The sequence below is a fragment of the Megalops cyprinoides genome, chromosome 4, assembly GCF_013368585.1.
Source record: "Megalops cyprinoides isolate fMegCyp1 chromosome 4, fMegCyp1.pri, whole genome shotgun sequence".
NCBI classification, from domain to species: domain Eukaryota; kingdom Metazoa; phylum Chordata; class Actinopteri; order Elopiformes; family Megalopidae; genus Megalops; species Megalops cyprinoides.
This window is the reverse complement of record NC_050586.1, coordinates 27,660,207-27,674,106: the sequence shown is the minus strand read 5'-3', so window position 1 is coordinate 27,674,106 and position 13,900 is coordinate 27,660,207. Positions and strand designations below refer to the sequence as shown.

At 46.1% G+C, this 13,900-nt stretch overlaps 1 protein-coding gene across 1 annotated transcript in view; it reads left to right on the top strand.

The window, feature by feature from the left end:
- Nucleotides 1-13,900, top strand: part of ipo11 (importin 11) — a 157,004-nt gene that overhangs the window by 82,129 nt on the left and 60,975 nt on the right. Inside the window, exons 23-24 of the mRNA XM_036527298.1 lie at nt 11,444-11,523; nt 12,200-12,280. Of these exons, the coding sequence (XP_036383191.1) occupies nt 11,444-11,523; nt 12,200-12,280 (161 nt within the window). The remainder of the gene's footprint in view (nt 1-11,443; nt 11,524-12,199; nt 12,281-13,900) is intronic.

The following is a 13,900-nucleotide window of genomic DNA, read 5'->3' as shown; positions in this document are numbered from 1 at the left end:
TGCTCCATCTTACCTGCAAAGGAGACTGGCTGCTCCATCTTACCTGCAAAGGATATCAGCTGCTCCATCTCACCTGCAAAGGATATCAGCTGCTCCATCTTACCTGCAAAGGATATCAGCTGCTCCATCTTACCTGCAAAGGATATCAGCTGCTCCATCTCACCTGCAAAGGATATCAGCTGCTCCATCTCACCTGCAAAGGATATCAGCTGCTCCATCTTACCTGCAAAGGAGACCTGCTGCTCCATTTTACCTGCAAAGGAGACCGGCAGCTCCGCTCTTTTTAACAACACAACATGTTTTCTGTCTACCTTCTGAGTCACGTTCGCAAGCGTGTGAGCTGGTCGGCTGAACCAAAATGAACCGCGAATGAAAAGGGAACGGTATTCCTCAACCGGGAGAAGTCTTTGATTGCTTTTTTCTTTGAACTTGTTTTTTTTTTTTTAGAATACCGTCCCTCTCCTTTTGATACGCCAGTGCAGGAACAAATTAATTGGAACAAATAACGACAAAGATGTTATTCTGTTAAGGATAATGGTTACGCAACTGCACACAATTCAAACTGCCAGGCCCATCAGCAGTCATTGGTACCCTGTGATGTTTTTTACGAGATGAAATATGGATTGGCACAGTGAACAGCTTCATAAAGCCTCTGTCAGACTGCTGGTATGAATGCTGTGTTCTTCCCACCTCAGTGCTGCTGTACACCATCCTCTACTGCTCTGTACTCACGTTCCTTCCTTCTCTCTCTCTTTCCTCTCCTCATTCCCCTGTTCTTTTCTCCTCCTCCCTTCATGTGACTTCCTGCGGTGAGACTTCTGCTCATGCCTAAAGATATAACCTTTCAGGTAATGCAGCCTACCTCTCAGGCTCTCTTTCAAATTCAAATTAAAATTCAGATTCTGTCTTATTTCGCTCTGTCTCTCTGTCCCACTTTCCTCTCCTTTTCCCTCCATCCCTCCTTCCTTCTCTCTTTCCCTACCTCTTCTTCTTCCACTTTTTCTGGTCTCTTTCTCACAATGTTCCTCAAATTCAGTTTCAGACTCATATAAGCTTTATTGGCATGAGCACACTGATATACAGTATCACCAAGGCAATTTTTGCAGAAATGTGACTCGACTCTACTGACCTACTGTAGAACTTCTTGAAATGATTGATTACTAAAACAATGACATGCATGAAAATAAAACATATAGAATGTAATATATCCGTAACAGAAATGTATTATGCACGTCTGAAGTTACTGGGGGGGGCTTCCTGCCCACTGGCTGTGGCACTCTCGTATGGATTGTGCTGACAGAGGTGGAGTGTTTACCTCTCCTCGAATAATGTGCAATCTCTCTTCATAAGTCTATAGCTGGAGTGTGGGTAGGGATAATTTGAAACATTCAAAGTGTTCATTTGTAATTGCTTGGAATTTATTTCAATATTCCTCCACCAGACCCCCCCCCCCCCCCCCCCCCCCCGTCTCTTTCTTGTTCTGCGTCTCTCGTTCTCACTCTCTCTCTCCCTGCTCTCTCTCTCTCGTTCTCTCTTTCCCGCTCTTCCTCTCTCTCCCGTACCCTCTCCTGCTCTCTCCACCACACTCCACATTAATCTTTTGTCTGTTACCATGGGCATTTTTCCCAAAGGCAGCTCCTGTTCAGAGCCCTCTCCATCTGTCACGCCAGAGAGCTGCTACCTGGTCTGGTGTTCTCCCCCTTCTCCTCCTGTCTCAGTCTTCCATGGCTTTTTCTCCCCTTCGTGTACATTTAAGCTGCCACACAGGCACAAATAGATACAGCACACGTACGCCAATGGATTTTTCGCTAGGTTGGAAAAAAACATCAGCTCTCATAACATCACGGTTAAAGAGGAGGAATGAGATATGATGCGACAAGGTTGAAAGCATTTGACACTTGGAAGTATATTTACCACCCTTTTAGGCATTTGCTTGTGCGCTCTCGCTCGCTCTCTCTCTCTCTCTCGCTCTCTACCTCTGTCTCCCTCTCCTTCCTCCCTCCCTCTCTTCTCTCTCCTTCTCCCTTCCCCCTCCCTCCCTCCTTCTCTCTGTCCTGTCCTCTTCTCACTGGGTGATGTATGAATTCGGTCAGTTGAGAGTCCACACGTTTTAACATACCCTTAATCAAATGCCACTCCCTCTGATACGCTCCATTTGAAACCTCTCTCCTCTCTCATTTTTCTTTACTCTTTACTTTCTTCTTTATTTTTTATAATAATTTTTCCCCGAAAGCCTTGCAGCAGATTTCGTCCGCAGGGCAGCCAGCGCGCAGTGTTGCCCTCCTCTGTCTGCCACTGCAGAGGAGCTGATGGATGGGGGGGTGGATTGGGTGGATGCATAGATACATGGGAAGCATCTCTGTGTATGTCAGCTATCATCTGCAGTGCCTTCCTGCGTACCTGTCTTACCTGCAGACCTGAGAGTGACAGGAAGGAGAGTGACTTTTGTGACCCCCCCCCCCCTTCACGATAAGTGCTGTGGGATCTATAATGACCACAGAAAGTCAGGACCACAGTTTACCATCTCAGCTGAAAGGTGGTTTTTCCCATATCACAGTGTCTCCATCACTGCCCTGTGATATTGTAGTTGCTTGGTCCCCTGGGAAGAGCGCCCTCTGCTGGCCCACCTATGCGGCCGACAGCAGCATTCAGAGTGATTGGGATCTGTCCGGTCTGGTTGAACCCCACTCAGGGCTTAGATCAGCTTTCATTAGCTTAAGTTGCGTTCTCGAGCATAAATTGATTATCCATAAAGGGGGATGAAAATACCGAGGGGCACGCACATGGGATGGAGGGTGAGTGCGTGGCAGGTTCGAGAGGTCCACTATTGGAGAGTGCTCATGAGAGAAGAGAAGGATGTGGAAGTCTCCTGGAGGAGCGCTCCTCAGCCCTGCGTTATTTCCGAGGGGGAAACTCAGAGCGGGGAATCTCGAGGAAAGAGCCCCTCACCAGAAAATGCTGGCCTGAGATGAAAAAATATCCAGCCTTCAGTTTCTCCCAGTAGTTTTGATGGCCAAGTTATAATCATGTGATGATTGCAAGTGACTTGCTATCTATAGGGATTGAGCTGCTTTCAGGATAATGTCCCCAAATACACACTGTCTTCATGCAGACTCCTAATCTGTCCACTTTTCCTGGAATATTTAACCCCTTCTGAATGATTTTACATGCGTATTGATCGCACATGAGGGTATTACTGTTATTGTCATTATAGTATACATAAGAGATGATGCGAGTCCTCAGGTACTGCAGGAACTCTGTATTTATAAAATTAAAATTGATAAAATTATGACTTTCTGAGCCTTCAGGATCATTAAACTACCTCATAAAATGATGTTAGCATGCGCTAAGACATTACTGCCTTGCGTCACCACAGTACTGCAACTCCACCATCCGAAGGGTGTCTAGACTGAATTATGGGTAATTTACTGCTGAAAACATGCTGACCCGCGGGCGGCCATTGTCATGCTCAGTGGAGTTTCTCTTCTCGAGCACAGGGCAGCGTTGGGACACCTGTCGAAGATGGAGAAAAGAGGCAATAATTACGGCTCACTTTCTTGGTCTCGCAGGGTGCATTTAATGTTTGGATGGTGGAAGAAAGTCTTCTGGGATTTAAGCACAACATGAGGCCAGCAAAACCTTATGGCTTATAAGTTGTGCTGTTTTATTGAATTTTTTTTTGCTTTGAAGCAGTATTGCTGTCGGGTCACTCAGTGTCATCACTTTCTCGCTTGCAGTGTACCGCAGATACTCTGTTATCCACACAGATACCCAGCTCTGTGTGCTTAACACTAAAAATCGTGCCTCTGCCACTGTGAAGGCTTGGAGCAGTCTGGGTTTCTGGCTCATTATATAGTTCTCCTGAATGGCTTTGTTCAGAGACAGAACACCTGTGGTTAGCTCAGAAACACCAGGAGTGTGGCACCCGTTCCGGCCAGCACAAACACTGCCAGGAAAAGATGGGTAGAGTTGAGGTGCCCCTCGCGACGTTGGCAGAAAGCGGGCACAGGACACGGAGGCCGTTTCATCTGGTGTTTTGCACACACTGCTGGCAGGAGAAAGAACCTCCACAGTGCAATTTCTCACAAAGATGAACATTAGTTTGAACATTTCCAAATGCTTTCCTTTCTTGTTTTCTGTTATTTTCTGTTTTGTTTCTCAGTAGCCTGGCCTGCATGGCTTATCTTTGTGTTGAGTCTTCCATTGACAACTGCGAATGGCTTTGCTCCCTGCTGGTTTGTGTGTTCTTTTCCCAGTGTCAGGGCATGCAGGTCCCGCTGAGCTTTGTATAATTTGCTGTGCTGGTTAACCATTTCAGCTGGCCCTTGTGTTTCAGGGAAAGCAGCTCTCTAAGTCAAGTGATCTCTGATTGGTTGCCTAGCAAAGACGGGAACATTGATTGGTTCGATCCACCAGGGTCGACTCTTGGACGAATCGGAGCACTGTCCACCGAGAATAGATTATTTGCACTGTTACATCTTCAAGTAAACACATGGCCTTCTTTTGCCACCCCAGGAAATGCATAAATGGATTATTTGGTGGGAGAGTAGACTTTAATCCAGTGCTCGTTTCAGAGGCGATACTGAAGCACTGAAGTGTCAGCTGGGAGGAGCTGGTTTCCCTGGCGATATTGGCAGCCCCGGTTTCATGCACAGAGATGATGAATGGGATCATTAAAAAGAGTGTGTACCCTTAAATTAAGCTCAGTTAGTTAACAATCTTCCTGTTAAACACAGACGATGCCATAGAAATGGGAAAAACAGCCCCCGAAGATTATGTTTCTCTAAAATAACTTGTGGCTTTTGAAAAGCCTTTGCTGTTCCTGAGTGTAGTTTACTTCAGAGGTAGGTTTGTGTTCTTCAAGATGTGTCGTATCAGTCAAACTCCATGCACTGACAGCTCATACGGTCAGATTACCCTGGTTTTCCCTCGTCTGTTCTCTGCACATTTTTCATTGTGGTCAAAGTGCCGTGAAGTACATGCAAATTGAGTGTTTATAAATCACTTTTAAAGATTTGTTAATTAATTGAATGGATACATTTTTCCATCTGAAAGCTCATATCCTCACAGAGACGTATGAATTGCGAAATGTGAAAAATAAATTATGTAGGATAACACAAGAAAGTGCAGATTTCTGCCTTATCCACATTAAGGCCGCCAGAAGCAATAGTGATTCCAGTGTGATTAACAGTGAGAGTGCTTCCTTCTGTGGGACTTCAGGGACTTTATTGATTTGATTGAATCTCATTACTTTGTCAGTTTCATTCAGTAACAAACGAGAAGGAAGGGAACTTTAACCTGATCTGTGGCCATTTCGTGTCCAGTGTGTTTTGTGATGGCACTCAGAATTTATTCGAATTCAGACCTTGACAAAATGCCAGCGATTGGCGTTCTCTTCCTGTTTGTGATATTTGAGCCCGGGTTCGAGCGGCCAGTGCTACGTACCGCTCGCAGGATTCCCGTCGTTTCTCTTGCAAGGCACACCTGATGGCCCGCGAAATCGTGATGAATTAGAGCCATTAAAATATATTGAAAACTAAAGCGTGGCTGTTCTTTACAGATTGTTACCCTTTAATGTTGGACTTCGAGAGCAAACTGTTCCATCCGGGTGTGTAATTGATACTAGGCCAGTAAAGCACATCAAGCCTGTCCACTTTTTTTTTGCTCTCCCCTTCTACAGTTTTCTTGTGCTTTACAAATCAAAAGGAAAGTTGGCGCGGTGTTAGTAGGTAATTCGAATGAAATTAAAATACCTTGCTGTGTTGCCATTTGCAGGAGCAGAGTTAATTACTCCTTTTTCCCCCGGTTGTTTTTGTCAGGTGGAAATTTGATTTTATCTGGACATTTTGTGACTATTCCCCCCTGAGCTTATACACGCTACTGTACGTGGGCGTTCACTTCGCCCTGCACCCCCACTTTAACGTGCGGTCCTCTCTGAAATACGACCCTCGTAAAGTCAGGCGAAGGGATCATGCGTTTGTCTTTCTGGACCTGACATTTATTCAACATACCAGTTTTATGTTTATAAATGACCCGAGTGTCTGGTTAGCCATTGTGTGATGTGGTATCGACAGATTAATGTGAAATAAAATAGGGTGATTAGCGGCAGACCGACGAGTTATTAAAATAGGGGCGGCATCGATCACCAGGCTAAATCAGATTGATGATCTTCCGCATTATTTGGACTCATAAAACGGGCAAAGCAAACCCAGTTATGAATGATTTACATAAATGTTGTTTTTTAGGTTTGTTTTTTCCCCCATCTCCATTGTCCCCTCCTCTCCGGAAAACGAGGATCCATAAATATCCAATTTTATTCTCTGCAAAGTGCGGCCATTAAATTAGAGCGTGAAATAAGCACTCATAATGACATTAACGATCCTGTTTATTAGCCCTGATTGTGTGACTCATCTGTCCTGAACGCAGACGCGGACGATGCGTGTATTTTTTTCCCCCTCTGGAGCCCTCTGGCACTAATTCTGCACCTCAGGATCAGTGGGGGGATTATTGCACTGATTTGTTTGGTATTTTATTTTTCCTGTTTTAATCTGTTTGCGTAGCAGGTGCCCTTAGACCCAAGTGAAACGGTTTCCTCAGCTCGTGATTTTCTTTGTATCTATTCATACAGCTGGAGCTGTGTAGTAGTCAGGGCTGTCACAGCCTGCTGGGATTCAATCCAACGAGCGTCTGGTGTGAAGCCCGGTTTCCGTACCTTCTGCGCGGTTGAGCATAGCTGTGTGTGTGTTTTGTAAGATGTGTGAGGCAGTTTGTTTCTTAAGACTGATGGAGAGGGGTGTGGCACGGAATGTGTTTCTGATCAGTGGGGGTCCTGCCGCCTGATTGGCTGAGTATGACCTTGGTTCCCTGACATGCTGTGGTCAGAGTGTTGAGCCGCAGAGCACTCTGTTTCTCAGTTTTGTTTGGCATGTAACATGAAACAACTGGACATGCTTGGGATTATTGGGTGGGAAAGCAATGCCTGGTAATGTCACTGCTATGGGAACATTTCACTCACATGTGCACAAATATACAAACAGACACACACACATATACACATATACACACACACATTCATACTGGAACAGAAAGCATACATTTACATTTAGTAATTTGGCAGACATTAACCACAGTAATTTACAAAAGACACACACAGACATACACAGACAGTCACGTACACAGAGACACATTCACACATGCATGCACAGATAAACATTTACATGCACACACACACCCACATACACGTGCCCTGGTTATGGAAAGCTCAGCTATTAAGCCGTTGCCCTCTGCCGCTAATGAGATTAATATTCATAAAGAAGCAAATAACAGTAGATTAAATTGTCTCTCTGTGGGGATTATCATTATTAACTGTCTGTAAGGAAAGGAAAAGGTCAAATTCCATACCCACAAAGTAAACAGTGTGTGTGTGTGTGTGTGTGTGTGTGTGTGTGTGTGTGTGTGTGTGTGTGTGTGTGTGTGTGTGTGTGTGTGTGTGCGTGCGTGTGTGCGTGTGTGTGTTTGGGTGTGTGTGCGTGTGTGTGAGTGTGTATGTGTAAGAGTGTGTGTGTGTGTGTGTGTGTGTGTGTGTGTACATTTGTGTGTGGGTGTATGTCTATGGATGTTCCTATCTGTGTTCATATCTGTGCGTGTGTGTCCGAGGGTATCCAAGTGTCTGCATGCATGCCTTTGTATGTGTGGGCATGCATATCTGGGCATGTGTGCATTCTTCTGTGTGTGTGTGTGTGTGTGTGCACATGTGTGTAATGTGGGTATGCAGTGAGCATTTGGGCATGGTCATTAAGTGGGGGTGTGGGGTGTGTTGTGCAAGGCTGGAGAGGACTCTCGTCGTGAGGGTCGGGGCTGTTTCCCTTCGGCTGCCGCGTAGTAGAGAGACGTTGCAGAAGCGGCCTTTGAGTGGCAGACGGCTGCTCAGAATGTAAAAGCGAGAGCGATGGCGAGTGCCATAAATCATTTCCCATCAGTCCGTTCCGCCGCAGAGTCTGATTAGCGTCTGTCATTGCTTCCTCTTAGCGCTCAGCACCATGATTTCATCTGTCTAAAAAACAAAAAAAAAAATGCACATGTGTACACCTTGATATTCCTCCTTATGAATAATATATCATATCAATAGTCGTTCCATATGAATTATTCACCCTCTGGGCAGTAGTTTGATGGAGTGGCTGAAGAGCTGGGCTCATAGCCTGGCGGTTGCGGGGTCAAATCCTTGCAGGGGCTCCACCGCCGTACCCTTGGGCACAGTCCTTTGCCAGATGAGCGTCACTCTGAGTTTATTAATTGCTGCGCATGCTGTATTAATGGTAGTATTGGAAGCTGTGTATGATGCTGCAGATAAGGGCCTCTGCTGGGCTGGTAAATAATGAAGGAAGTTCCTGTCAGGTTTCACTATTCTTTATTTATTGGTTCTTGGGTACAGCGCACTCCAGCGCAGGCAGTGTTGCTCACCCGGGGCGAGGGAAAGGTGGGGTCGATCAGACAGCTGTCAGCACCGTTTCCCTGCCCCGCTTCGCATCGTCCCACCCTGTGCTGGGGGTTTAGTGACCTCACAGTGTCAGAGGGAGAGAGAACCTCGGGGCTCCGTCGTGAGTAATAATTTGTGCAGCTCACCACGCACCGCGCTCTGGTTTAGGAGCAGTGCGTGGTGACAGTTGTTGAGGGCTGTATGTTTTGTTTGATACATGGTTGTATGTATGTTTTGTTTTTATTAGTACAGCCTAATGAGTTCAGATACTGCTGTCTGGTTAGTTTGATTAGTGTTGTCTGAGGAGTTCAATTAGGACTGATCAGGTTCATTAATGGTTTCCGACTACTCTGATTAGTGCTGTCCGGTTAGTTTGATTAGTGCTGCCTGTGGAGTCCGATTAGAGATGTATGTTGATTATTGTTGTCTGATTAGTCTGATTCGTACTGCCTGATTAGTTTGATTAGTTAGTTTGTCTGGGGAGTGCAGTTAGGGGTGTATGAATAGTTTAAACTGTGCTGTCTAAGGAGGCCAGAGAATGCAACTAGTGTATGGTGTTCATGGTGTGTGTGTGTGTGTGTGTGTATGTATGCATGCATGTGCATGCTTGTGTGTGTGTGTGTGTTCTTGGTGGTTTAGATGAACCTGTAGGCGCTTATAGCATGATGAAAGTGCTTCTCCACTTGTCAGGAGAACTGCCACTCTCCATTACTGTAAACCCTGACATTTTAGCCTCTCAGCACTCTGGGAGGGGAATTCACTGAAACAAAGTCTCTCCCCTGCTAGGAACGCTACATTTTTTGGCTGTAATTGTGCGCATTTGTGACAGGGGTTGCCACTGCCTGCCTCCCAGGGGGGTCAGGTCATCTGGCTCCTGGGAAGAGGTGGGTGGTGGGGGTGGGTGGGGTTTTTAAGTTCGTCTCTGCCCGGACTTTCCCTTGAAGCTGTCGACATTTTCGCTTTCCATAGTCTTTGCTCATGGCTTTGTTCATTTGTCTTTTTATCTGTTATTTGCTGTTCCTTATTTTCTCCACATTTTCAAAGTACAAGTTTTCTTTTGCTGCTGCTGTTGTTGGTAGTGGCAGTATTAGTGTTGTTACAAATAAAGGGCCACGCTCCGGGAAAAGAAAATAAGGCTGGGATTTGAACAGACAACCTGCTGACAGAGTCCAGACTTGAGCGCCCTCACCAGTATGCCACGCTGCTGTTGCCTCAGTCCTCCTCCAGCAGGCCCGCGGCAGAGCGCTCGGCGCTACAGCGCCCTTCTGTTTGGATCTGTTTATGCCGCTCCCTCTCTGCGGCAGCTGTGCGTAACAGCATGTTGGGTGTAGAGTTGTTTTGTGCAGTCTCAGTTTCCCTTGGCTGATGAACGATTTTTTTTGTATGTATCACATGCACTGCCTAACTCGTTCTGGATAGGAGCGTCTGCATAACGACTAAACATGTATGTTTTCACATGAAGCTCTCTCGGAGAATATTCTGTCAGTTGTCACTTAGCGTCAGAACGACTGTGAGAGCCGAGAAGTGCATTAAAAACAGGTAATTAACAGAGGAATTCCCTTTGTAAAGTTGTGTTGCTGTACGGCAAGGTAAACATCTAAAATGGCTTTTTGAAAGACGTTAAAGTTCGCTTAGATGTAGTAGAAAAAGGTGCCATGATTCGGCAGGGTAAGGGTGGAAACCGGCATGTGGAGTGTCTGATATACGGAGGAGAGCCTGTCATGGTTACCGCTGGATACGCTGTGTGCTCTCTGCTCGTCCTCGTCTTTACAGCGTCATCTCCGCCCCTGTCAGCCTCCTCGTGGAAAGTGTTGAAACGATGATCGATTTTCCGGAGCTTTCAGATCGTAAAATAGTAACGCAGAGCTGAAACGTACGTTTTGCCAGTGTAACTGTTTAAAAGGCAGCCTGTTTTACAGACTCACAGGGGGAAAATGGATGATGAACTTGGTGTAACTTAGTCATGCTCTCTACGGATGAATGCAGGCTTCCGCCTGGGGCAAGCTTTATTAGCAATAACTCATAACCTGCAAAGGTTCCATAAATATGGATATAGCGCTCGGCTGACTACTTTCCCCTCTACTAAAGCATGTTCTTAAGCAGTGCCCTAATAACATTTCCATGCTAATAATGCGGAGTCTTAAGATGTTTGGGGTTTAACTGTTGGAATCACTCTGAAGGTCTAATTTCACATCACTCACATTTTTTGAAGGGCGCTTGTGTGAATATGTCCTCCCAAGCAGAGGAAATTAATTATTAGCTCTTTTTTAAGCACGGTACTCCAGATGTGCTCTGATGTGCTACGAAGTAAACAGAAAAGAGAAAGGCTTCCAGTTATGAATGGCTTGCCTGGATGTGTCTCCAGCTGAGGGACTGTTTCAAGTATGTTCTCTGATTTCTGAGTGTGCTGCAAGAGTGCGGGACCTATGACCGCGAGAGCGCGTCTTACTGAGTCATCACGCCGAGTCTGTGAGATCACTGCTGACTGTGTCACTGGAGTCACTACACCACACCGGGCAGAGTCATGGTCTGCGCAGTCAGTGCTGACCTGCACTGAGTCACAGTCCTTGGGGTCTTTGCGAAGTGTGCCTGAAATGAGGGCCTATTGAGTCTCAGCTCATCAATGAATGTGCTGTCGCTCAAAGCAGTCGCTGATTCTATTGTGGTTCAGTTGGTCAAGGAATTGTGGACCAGAGATGGCGTGTGCTTTGAAAGAGAGGTTATGTTTCTATATAAGGGCTATGTGATAGGGGTGTGTTTCCGTATAAGAGCTTGTATATTAGTGGTGAGTTCCTGTATAGGGGCTAGTGTAATAGTGATGTATTTCTGTATAAGGGCTAATGTAATAGTGATGTGTTTCTGTATAAGGGCTAATGTAATAGTGATGTGTTTCTGTATAAGGGCTAGTGTGATGTCATTTGCTCTCTGTTTTGTGACACTTCGCCTGTCCCCTGTCTTCTCTTTCAGAACTCAGTTCCGAAAACCTGAGGACGTGTTTCCAGATCATCAATGCCTACACTTACCTGTCGGCCACCGAATTCCTGCAGGTGAGGGTGGAAAAGGGAGGCGAAAACAAAGACAGGAGGATGTGTTTACACAAAGGCGTGAGCACCACAAACGGACAAGCTCTCTCGACATATTGTGTGGAAAAAAATGAAGTGGTGCGTTGTGGGATATGGCGTTTGGAGTAGAGCATTAATATTTTTGCCTGATGCTCTCACATCATTCTACAATTGGATAGTACATATCAGAAACAGCCCAATAAAATCTATTTAACCGTGAGAGCAGCCGTTTTCTCATATCCTTAGGAATGTCCGCTCCAATAGAAAGCACATTCCTGGTGCTTTCTGATAGGAGACGGCACTCAGGAACAGCCTGTTGCAATCAGACGGCACTCTCGCAAGCCATGCAGCAGTCACTTCCAGTCAGAGTGTCCCCTGGATGACCATGTGAGGGGCTGTGCAGTGTATCTGCACAGGTGTGTGACCCTGTGGCCAGCTGAATCACAGAGCTCCACCCTCTCTCGATTCAATTTTAATTTCAAGGTGCTTTTGTTTACTTGCCATATGACAGGTTTGTCCAGTCAGAGATGACAGACAGCAAGTGACAATTAATTATATAGCTAAATTAACAGCTTTCAAAATCCTTTTCTCATTCTCCCCTTCTCTCCCTCTGTCTCTTCCCCTCCCTCTCTCCCCATCCGTCTGTTTTCCCTGTCTGCAGAACTACGCAGAGGCCCTGTGTCGCTCCTTCTGCGACCTGCTGAAAGACATCACTACAGAGGGTCAGGTCCAGGTGCTCAAGGTTGGCTTGTCTCTCCTCCCCAACCCACCCCATCTCGCACACACACACACACACACACACACACACACACACACCCACAGAGCTGTCAGTCATTAGCGGACTGCAGAACAGACACCAGTCGTGTGGAATCGGGGATGAAAATACAGAGGACCCTCGCTGGCCCCGCACGATGCTTTCTGCGTTTCCACTGTCTCATGACGTCACTGCGAGCCACCTCACTAATCCCATATCAAAAACAGGAAAAAAAAATAAGACCGTTATGGAAATGCTCCTATTTGCATATTAAAAGGTTTCCCGGCCATTTCTCCAAACTGTATTTAAATATTTAATATTAATGTATTTGTGTGTGTGTGTGTGTGTGTGTGTGCGCGTGCACGTGCGCACAGATGTAGTGTGTGCGTGTGCGTGTGCATGTGCACGTGTGTCAGGGTTTCTGCTAGGATTTTTTCTTGCCAGAATTTATTTTACCGGACAAATTTGAAACTGACCGGTCACGTTTCGATACCAGTCTATGTTACAAACGCAAATATAATGTACACCTAGGTTGACGAAAGGATGACAACGACCTCAAATCAGTTTGACTATATAATGAACAGTAACGATTAAGCAAAACGAACAGTAACGATTGAGCAAAACCTCAACAATAGCCGCTAAAATGTAGTCTATTATGAAACATCTGTAACCTGTAACATCTGTAGCCTGTTTAAAAAAGGCTAGGCCTACATGGTATCAAGTGTAGCCTATAGGCTACCAGGTAACATTTTATTTTCTCCTTTTTTTCATTGCGGCAAGTCCTCTGCTGCCGACTTGAAATCAAACGTGTCCAATATGTCTTTGCGGCTTGCAATGCGCATAAGCCGCGTCACTCTCTCCTCCTCCAGACAACTTTGCAGTGCTGTCTTCATTCGATTCTACAGAGAGAAGCCCCTCTCTGCTGGCACGCTTGTCACGGGCAGAACACAGGCAATTTTAGCCAGTGTAGCCCAGTCGGGGTACAGCTTGCTGAACTCATAACTAAACACTTGTATTATAGGCTGTTAATAGGCTGTTTCACTGGCAAAACACAAATGTCCTGTTTAAGGATAGCCTACGTTATAGCTGCGTATTGTATGAGCATTATTACCGGACATTTTGACCGGCAAGTTTTTAAACTATCCTTTTTTTATAAATTTTACCAGGCAAAAAACCGGTAATTACCAGATAACAGAAACCCTGGTGTGTATGCATACGTATATATATCTGTGTGTGTGTGTGTGTGTGTGTGTGTGTGTGTGTGTGTGTGTGGGCCTGGGCGTGGGCGTGCAGGTGTGTGTGTGTGTGTGTGTGTGTGTGTGTGTGTGTGTGTTTCCGTGGCTGTGGAGTTCCTCCTAGCTGCTGGCCCTTCCCTGCTGTACAGGCTGGGTTTGTTTCGGCGTTATGCGTCTGCCCCTCTGAGAGATTAGCCGGCCCCCTCTTTCCCGCACAGCTGAGCTCCTCGCGGCGCTTCAGCAGCACGCAGACCCGCGTCTCGCCCGTCGGGGGCCGCATTCAGGGACAGGTCTTTGAGACGATGTATCCAGCAGGCTGACTGCGACAGGCAGATGCTCAATCACTGGCACGCCAGAGCCTCTGTGTCCCATC